General features: G+C 36.0%; 1 protein-coding gene across 1 annotated transcript; it reads left to right on the top strand.

Annotated features, from left to right (window-relative positions):
• The first annotated feature begins 211 nt into the window (after positions 1-211).
• Positions 212-1,837, top strand: LOC149837370 (chaperone protein dnaJ 8, chloroplastic-like). Its single transcript, XM_090005998.1, has 3 exons — positions 212-573; positions 1,367-1,435; positions 1,605-1,837. The coding sequence occupies exons 1-3, from the start codon at positions 385-387 to the stop codon at positions 1,776-1,778; spliced, it is 432 nt and encodes a 143-aa protein (XP_089862124.1). The 5' UTR covers positions 212-384; the 3' UTR covers positions 1,779-1,837.
• The last annotated feature ends 7,824 nt before the right edge of the window (positions 1,838-9,661 follow it).

The following is a 9,661-nucleotide window of genomic DNA, read 5'->3' as shown; positions in this document are numbered from 1 at the left end:
GCAGTGAATTTTAGGCCACGAAATCCGAACCGTTGACAGCCCTACAAGTGACCCTCTACCTAACGGCGTCGACATCAAAATCTGGCAACACATGTAATATTTCGATCAAAAGGGCAAACATGACCCTAGAGGAAAATAAAAACAAAGAAAGGTAGCAAAAAGCAAAGGGCAACCGTTTTACACAAGTGCAATCTTCAAATACCATAAAAAGGGATCATCGTCCCCTTCGCTTGGGCGTGTCATATTCCATTGGTTGAAGGCTCCACTCTTCCTCCTCTCTCCCGTTCTCTGTAATCAGTCATAGAGATTTTGTAGGTGCTTCTCCAATTGCATCCGTTCTCATATTTTCTGGGATTATTGGTTTGGTTGGGTTTTTGATCGATCATGGCGGTGTCGATGGGCAAGGTATCAGGTGGGAGCTGGGTTCAGGTGGGCTCCTTGAAGGAGAAGGCGAGGGCTCGTGTCGTTCGCACTTGTGTAGCTAGGCTGACCGAGCAGTTCCGGACCCTAAGGATCGAGCCGGGTGCCTCTGAGAAGGAGGTCAAGAGAGCCTTTAGACAGCTCGCTCTTCAGGTGCGTTGGTGGTGGTTTTGATCATTCGTGATTTTTTTTTTTGGTTTTGGTTTTGATGGTTGTTTCGGTTCATTTTTGTGTTTTTTTTTTTTTTTTTGAGCTAGAAATTTAAAAGTGGAATTTTCTGTTGGAGATTAGTTTTAACTTTTAAGGATCCAGATATAGGGAGGAAGCATGATTCGTATAATTTGTTTTTGTTTTGTTGATTATAATCATGCAGGAAAGATTGAAGAAGGGAGAATTCAAACAAGGATATTGATTTCTATATTTTTCTAATTTAAGACCTTGCTTGTTCAGAAGGGACGTGACATGTTTTTGAATTTTGGTTTTGTGTGTGCTTTGTGAAAATTTGTGCCAAGTGATCAAAATTTGTGGTTTTTTCACGTTGATGATGGTGTTGGTTTTTTTCTTTTTTTCTTTTGCCTTTCATTGATTTGATTTTATTAAAAGATTGACATTAGTTGTGGGGTATATGTTTGAAAGCACTGCACAGAAACAGACTGTGTTTCCTTCAAACTTTTCTGTTTTTTCCAGTTGAAGAATTTTACATGTTCGGGTCTGTGATTTCTGAAAACAATATCCCGTTTTTGTGAGATTTTTCATGATTGGTCACTGGTAGATGATGCTGATGGTGAGGATATGTGGCAGAGATATATAGTCCTGTTTTTGCAGTTTTATTTCCAATAGATCTTAAAAGTTTGGCTTTTTTTGGGTGCCAAACTTAATTACGTTAATTTTTGTGGTGTTTCTAAGCAGGATGCTGATGGTCTTTGATTTTTTTTTTCTTTTGCAGTATCATCCTGATGTTTGTAAAGGACATGATTGTGGAGACCAATTTCATAGGATTAATGAAGCTTATGATGTAAGTCAATAGGAGCACTGTTGTCCTTTTTTGTAGCTACGGTGTGTGTGTGTGTTAAAACTGTCTAAATCATCTTACTAGGCCCATGATGTGAAATAATGATCTTGTTTGTGAGATTAAATAGAGGAGATTATCTATAATCCTGACTTTGTTTTTTGCCTACATGTAGATTGTGATGAGCAGTTTGAGGGAAGAAACAGATGAGAGGTGTTGTGAGTATGTGTGTGATGATGATCAGATGAGGGGGATGTACGATTCAAGTTGGGACATGTGGGAGGAATGGATGGGATGGGAAGGTGCAGGCATTCGAGATTATTCCTCTCATATCAACCCATACATATGATTCTCGTGTATTTCACATTCATACAATATACCATGCACTACATGTGCTTGTGCATAAAATAGTGTTCCTCAAATGTTTACAAAGAAATTTAACATGTGGGAAATAATAGTCTCTCTCTCTCTCTCGCGCGCGCGCGCGCACGCACACACACACCTCAAGATTCTCTTTGTTGGTCACGTAAACTATTGAGTTTACTATTACATTATAGAATTGCTAAGATTTATCATGATGCCTGCATTGGATGCTGATTAAATACATCTTTTAATATAAAATAAGGAGCTTGTCCCAAAAGTTTCTTATCATGAAGGAATTTAATAAGCATATTCTTTGGCATTGTGTCTCTTTCTATCTTTTCTATCCGTATCAAATACCTTTGCTTGTAAGGGTTGGTGGTGATTTAAAAAGTGGAAAAAACAATAACTAAGTTGTAGGGTTGTTATAATGAAACATGGACCAATGGGTTTTTAACATCTCGAGATGTGTTACCTACCTCCCAAAGGGACAATGATGGCCACAAATGGTTTCCAAGGTCAGCCATAAAATTAATTTCTGGTCCCATCATGTCTCTGTTGCCTATTTTGAAGGTATTGTAAGTGGGCTTTCTCATCATATTGTGTTTCTCGATGAACTAAATTTGTAAAAGATATTTTTGATGAAAACGGTTTATGCAAGCCAGATACCAAATAATAAAAATTGGTTCGCACGAACGGTGGAGGCCAAGTCGATCTTAAAGAATAAAAAAAATATTTTGTATTTCACAGAAAAGCTAAACAACTTTTTATTGCTTTAAAAATAAAAGAATTAATTAACTAAGAAAGTGCGGCCCTCTGCGGAAGGCTTAAACAAATGAAAATAATAATAAGTGTTTTATTTCAAACTTAAATTGAATAAAATAAAATAAAATAAAAGTTTAAGCTAAAAAGTAAAGAAAACGTCTTCAGTGCTCTGAGCTTCTTGTCCCTTCCTTGATAGTTCGTGTTTCTTCAGTTGCTTATTGTGAAGCGTCCTCTTGAGGGGGTCTTTGAAAGGCTTGAAGGGCCTTTTGAGGAGACCTTTTGGGGAGCTCAGAGGGCTCGTTTTGGGGCTCACCGCATAATCAAACGCTTTCTGCAAAACAAAAACACAAAATGAAACAAAATAAACTAGATAAAGATTGAAAGTTAGTGAACTAAAAAATTCAGCAAAGAGAATCTAACTAAAAACAAACTAACTACAAGACAAAATAGTGAAACTAATAAACAAATTGTGTAACAAATCAAGTTGGTTCCAACAAGAAAAATATGAACTATGCTGGCTAAATTATAACTAGAAGGAAACTAATTACCCATTAACGATGTAAACTTATAAAGCATTCATATAAGGTCAAACTCATTTCTTAAAAAACTAATTTTTATAAGTTTTTATCAATGTGCAAGTACAAAAACAAAAAAAAATGGGTGCAAAAAAATCGGGTGTGCAAACTACACCCCAGAGATTTTACCTATCTTAATATTTGCAACATATAAAAATGCACAAAATACAATGCATTTCATGCTCATGAATAAAGAAATAACTAAACACATCCTAAGAAGACTATGACAAAAAAAAATATAATCCTAAAAATACAACATACAAATACTATGCATTGCCTCACTCATCAACGAGGTCAATGACCTCGATGTCTTGACTAACTATGACATCCAAAATACAGGGCTTCAACCATTGCCTATTAAACCTTGGAAATGCAATCCGTTTGAGGGTCCAAAATATCAATAAGTTCATGTGAAAAAACTCTGTGGACTATGAATGGGCCATCCCATTTGGACTTCAGCTTTCCTGAAAAAAGATGGAGACGCGAATTATAAAGCCAGTCCTTCTAACTAGGCTCAAACTGTTTTCTTAAAATATGTTGATCATGAAAAATGCTTAGTTCAAGCCTTGTAGATCTTGACACTCTCGCAAGCCTCATTTTGCAACTCCTCAAGCTCACTCATTTGCAGTTTGCACTCTGCGTCAACTTAGGCCATATAAAAATTGAACTTCTTAATCGCCAATATGCCCTATGTTCCAACTCAACAGGGAAATGACATGACTTCCCAAAAATCAATCAGTACGGGGATATGCCAATCAGAGTCTTGAAAGCAGTCCTATATGCTCATAAGGCATCGTCAAGGTTCTGAGACCAGTCCTTTCGGTTTGATCAAACTGTCTTTTTAAGAATCTGCTTGATCTTTCTGTTGGAGACCTCGACTTGGTCACTCGTCTGTGGATGGTATGACGTAGCAATTTGGTGATGTACTGAATACTTTCTGAGTAAGGAAGCAACATGCAAATTCCTGAAGTTCTTACCCCCATCACTAATCATGGTTCTCGAGACACCAAACCTACTAAAGATATAAAACCCATAATTTTCTTGATAATTAAAATGACTATATGATGATATTGATGTGATTATGACTATATTTGGGCATTGTTGGTTGTCTTGCTTTCTTGAAAATCTTGAATTGGTGATATTCTTGATTTTCTCAAAATTTTGGATTTTCTTGATTTTCTTGGTTTCGAGTAATTATAAATCTTTGTCTTAATATATGAATAATATTTCAAGAATAATCGAAAAGTATTAGTCATAAACAATTTTTTTATGTTGTTGTGATTTGGATCTCAAATTTCGGTTCTAGATCCAAAATCACTATTTGGATCTAAGTTGGATCTAGGGTTTGGTTTGGTTTGGATCTAACTCTAATTAGTATTTGAACCCCATGGATGTGTTTCGGACCCTCATGGGGGACGTCCAGTGTGGATCCTCAATAAAGGGAGGATAATTAAGACCTTTAAATTAAATTTTTTTAAAGTTTTAAATATAGGGGACATCTCACATATCTAGGAGAGTCCATATGAGTTTTCAAGCTGGAATCAAATGTTTTAAAGTCAAATTTTATTGTTTTACAAAATAATAAACTATAAAATGTAAAGAAAATCAAAATAAATCATAATTAGGAGTCTAGAGGTTGTTTTCTTTCTCTAGAAGTGTCCTCTCTCCTCTCCACACATTTTTAGAGAGGGAGGGTCCAGATCTTATTGATCTAGGGCTGGGGAGAGTATAAAAATACACCCATCCCACATGCCCTTCACTTTTGAGAAAAAAATCTCTCCTTTTTCTTTCTGTCTTTCCTTTTTTTTTTTTTGGGTTTTCTCTCTCCTACAAAACATATAGGAGCCTTAGAGAACCCTTGTGCACCCATTAAACCTGCATTTAGTCATTGGGTGGTTGTTGAATAGTTGTCGGATCGTCCATTTCTACGTTCTAACCATGAACATTGATCGTAGACATATAAGATTTACGTAGCCAATGTTTTGTATACACTTAGAGCGTGTATGTTTTGATTATTTAGATTTTCAACAACTTTTAATATATTCTTAATCTGGCCTTTACATTTTTATGGTTAAAGAATCTGTTTCTTGGATCGAAAACCCTAAATAATGAGTTTTCCCTAAAAACAATTTTGAGAAACATGCAAAATTAAGGCTTTGTTATTATTTCCTATTAGATCTAATCATAATATGATTCTTTATGATATTATTCATGTATTAACCTATATTAAGTTAGATTAAACAAAAATTAATCAGATTCTAAGGATTTTATAATCTTAAAAAGGACTTTTACAAAATCATTTTCTAAGAAACCTAAAGCTATGATGTTTGATATATTTTTCTTGACTAGTTTCAAAAAACAATCGATAACTCTATGAATACCAGTCTAAAAATCCAAATAAAAATAATATGATCATCTACACATCTTGATCTTGAATTTAGAATATTGTTTCACTCGTTTTGGATCTGTATTGATGCTGATATGCCTGTTTTAACGGAGCCTCAAATTTCTGGCTCTGTTTACAGAATGATTTTGGCCCATCTTTGATAAATATTATAAACGCCTATGAAAAATAATTTTAAATATTTTATAAAAAAAATGGGTGAATCTTAATACCTAATATCAGACTATGTAAAAAGGGAATTGTCAAAAACGTTCTGCAAAAAATTCAAAAAATACCTTAATCTGATTAAAATGCTTCAGATTACAGATTTTTGTCTGAAACTCTATCAAAATAGGGTTTTGTAATTTTTTTTTAATTATTTATGTATTTATTTATTTTCTAAACGGTTTATTGGGTTGTATTTTTGATAGGTACACATAACCACGATAAAAATACCATGATTTTATCAGTGATCTGTTATGCTTGAGAGATTTTACAAAATCGGGTTAACAGAGATCTGAATTTGCTTCAACAACTTATATTTGTTTTTAGTTAGCAACGTGTTAGAAGCTTATGATTTTGTTATATTTCTGATATATATTACATATTATTAATGAGTTTAGATCATATTGCATCAATATTAATGAGCTAGCCATATGAAAAGATTTGATTGAGATGTTTATGTCAACCATACGTGTAATACATGACTTCTTTCTTATTGTTTTGCAAATATATTATTCTGATCGATTCAAAGAGGCATACTTCATTGAGATATGAATTGTTGATAGTTTGTATGGTATGAACTAAGTTTAAGTAATGTGTATTCATCTTGTTTAATCATTATTATAATTGAACATAATTAGAAATAGGCAAGTCTTTCTAGTTTGGGCTTATGGGAGCTTAAATCAGGAAAAAAAAGATTTACGTATTTTTAGTTACGGGTAAATTATAATGAGTTTCATAATGTGTATGATATCATAGATATTTTAATTAGGTTTAATATAATTTGAGGATTGAAATATTCAAAATATTAATTGTAGTCATATCGATTTGATTGGTGAGGGTTTATGGGAGCTCTTATTGGGAAAGTTAAGTTAATGACTTCGATTATGTTTTGATGTTTTCTTTAAACTTTTTATAAATTTAGTGCTTGAATCATATTTGATCTGAGATAAATATTTGTGATAGAGTTAATGGTAAGTGTAATGCCTCGGATTTCCAAAACAAAACTAAGTTAAAATTTTCATGATTTTTTTTTTCTTTGTATCAAAACTTAGAAAAACTTTTAGCAATGAAAATCAGACAATAATGAGTCATCATTTTCAGAAAACTTTGGGCAAGTCATAGGTATGTGGCTAAGCTCTCTTTGATCACAAAAGTATTCTATTTATCAAAACCACTTGTTTATTACAAACACCACTGCTTGGAAAAAGCAATATTTGGTTTAATAAAGGAAGTGGCACAACATTGTCTAGAGAAACCCTGGAACTCGATGTCGTCTTGCTCTGCATATCGCAATGCAGGTCCAACACCTGAAATCTCCATTAAACGGGGCCAGAGTCACTGATGATCTAGTAAGCAAGCAATCATACATTCATTCAACTCAAGTAAATGCATTGACTACTCAGGGTCACAGTTCACAATAACGACGCTCAAGTCTCCACGACTTAGCATATATCACAAGAGCTTCCTTCGGGCTATGAGTTAAACACTTTGCTCAAGTCTTCATGACTTGGCATGAGCCTCTTTAGGGTTGTGATTTGAATCTCTCGCTCAAGTCTCCATGACTTAGCATTGACCTCTTTCGGGTCATAATTGGGATGTCAAAACTCAAGTCTTCATACTTGGCACATCTGTATCTTACGAACCTAAGTTGCAACCTCCTTGAGCTTCGCTTAGTCGTGCAGATACAACACGAGTCTTTGCCCTATCGGTTCAATAGTATACCAATCATGACACATTCACTAAGGTTATGCCGGACTTGACACAACAACGTCCATTCACTCATACATTCAATACATCGCTGAACCTAGAGCTAATGCATTGTTTCAATATTATCTTTTCTCCCTTAGTACACAAGAAAAACTTTATTCAGGTATCAACACGATGTTCTGGGGTTGATTATTCTATGTATTTTAGATACCTCAGAGGCTTGTTGACCCCATCCATAGTAGGGCGGTAGTCTCATACCGGGTGAACCCTACTGGACCCAATTCGGATGCATCCTCTACTTGCAGTAGTTGGGTTCAATCCTTAGATCTTAAGGATAATCATGACCTCAAACCCCTTGAGTGACTGAGGTCCTATTGAACTTTGTCAGATTCATAATCAATGCATGTCACTCGGGTTGTACCATCACCGTCCGTCACAGTGAGTGATAGTCATGAAGGGGTCTAACGGTCTTACCGTTACTTATCGGATATGTGCATGCTGCTCGGGCAGCCAGTGCCTCCCGCACTGAGGACATATGTACCCAACCCCATTCATTGTAATCCCCCGTACATGATTCTTTGACCACGGGGTTCATGAGACATTAAGTCTTATTCATATGCATGCTTGACTCTGCTCTCGGCATCTGCGGCCATCACGAGCATCTCACCTCTTTCGGGTGGACAACATACTCTGGCATGACGACCCTTATGAGTCTAGTTGTATAACAGTATCTATGAGCATGCATATGACTCAATCTCAATGGATCAAATGCTTGATGTGAATCACCGCAATGGACAATTGGCCTATTCAAGGTGCAACAACTACTTTGGCTCTGTGGACCTTACGAGCAGTGGCCTAGTCAAGGCGTAACAACTACTCTGACTCTGCAACCCTTATGAGTAAAGTGCCTTTACAGGCAAAACATGGAAACATGCCATTCGGACATCGTTCCAATAACAGGGCATCCTCGTGCCATTTAACTGGTTTCAGCATCTCTTCTGCCAACCATTTCGATGACACTTCCTCTGTTTTGATGGCAGAAGTGAGTCTAACCTTTCTACGTTGTAGAAAATACATAATGGAATATAAGAAGCACCTCCTCTATATGATGGAGTAACATACTATACTCTTTTCGAGCTTGATTGAGCTTCTTCAGAAATTTCTGCAGCACTCCCTCTCTTTATCTGAGAAAGCGTGCATTTCTTTTAAGCTCGGTGAACATCTTTTCAGAATTTTAGCAGCACCTTTTCTCTTTGTTGGGGAAATTGCTACGCTTTAACTCAGGAATGGATGCGCACCGTTGTGCATACTTTACATCCATCGAGGTTCGATAGAACCTTGGGCCATATCCAGGCCATGCGCAAGTGACTTAGTTCTTACAAAAAAATAGTTTTACGTAAAGGCGAAGCCTTTCCAATAAGGGCTTCATTTGTCAAGTAGAATCTTAATCGAAGAGCGGTAATAAAATCGCATTGGCAATTTGGAGTTGATCTCCATTTGAATGCTCATTTATGAGCACTATATTTAGTATAAGCAGAAGCTTGTGCTTTATATGACGGCGACGTAAAGGAGTGCATATACATATTATTCGAGAGGTAAAACTGAATAAAATATTCTACATATATAATTACAGAAAGAAAGAGCCTGGGCATCGTTCGACGCGATGGCAAGACAAAATGCATAATGTAAGTACATAATTATAAATTGCAGAAAGCAGGAGCCTTGGCATTATATAACGCGACAACAAGACAAAATACAATATATGCGAGAATCAATATCCAACGATAGTCACAAGGTGAGCGCGTGAACAACAAAGTGTCCTAGAAAGCTCAACCAAGGACTAGGGCAAGATACTGTTTTAAAGAACATATATACTGCACATTCAAATATATATATCTGACGATAGTCACAAGGCGAGCGCGTGAATACCAAAGTGTCCTAGAGGGCTCAACCAAGAACTAGGGTCAGATACTACTTTTGAAAGTATACCTCATATACAAACACGCAAATACTTGAGAGAGATGAATCAACCAAGCAAACTTACTTAAAATCAGGGAAGAAACAACTCTGAAATGCTTCGACTGCTTCGAATGAGGTTTGATCCTTCTTTCGAGAGGTCAGATGGGTTCGACCTAGTTGAGAAAGAGGAAGAGCAGGTCAAGCTGCTAAGCCTAGGTGGTTTGAACCAAACTGTGTTCGGTCCAAGTCAACTGGGTC

This window comes from Nuphar pumila, chromosome 5 (genome assembly GCF_984573655.1).
Source record: "Nuphar pumila chromosome 5, dmNupPumi1.hap1.1, whole genome shotgun sequence".
Lineage (NCBI taxonomy): Eukaryota > Viridiplantae > Streptophyta > Magnoliopsida > Nymphaeales > Nymphaeaceae > Nuphar > Nuphar pumila.
This window is presented reverse-complemented; position numbering and strand designations above follow the sequence as displayed.

Excerpts from the sequence above, each read along its gene's own strand:
- LOC149837370 (XM_090005998.1), top strand. The coding sequence starts at position 385 with ATGGCGGTGTCGATGGGCAAGGTATCAGGTGGGAGCTGGGTTCAGGTG. Across the intron at positions 574-1,366 it reads TTAGACAGCTCGCTCTTCAG|TATCATCCTGATGTTTGTAA; the intron begins GTGCGTTGGTGG and ends TTTCTTTTGCAG. Across the intron at positions 1,436-1,604 it reads GGATTAATGAAGCTTATGAT|ATTGTGATGAGCAGTTTGAG; the intron begins GTAAGTCAATAG and ends GCCTACATGTAG.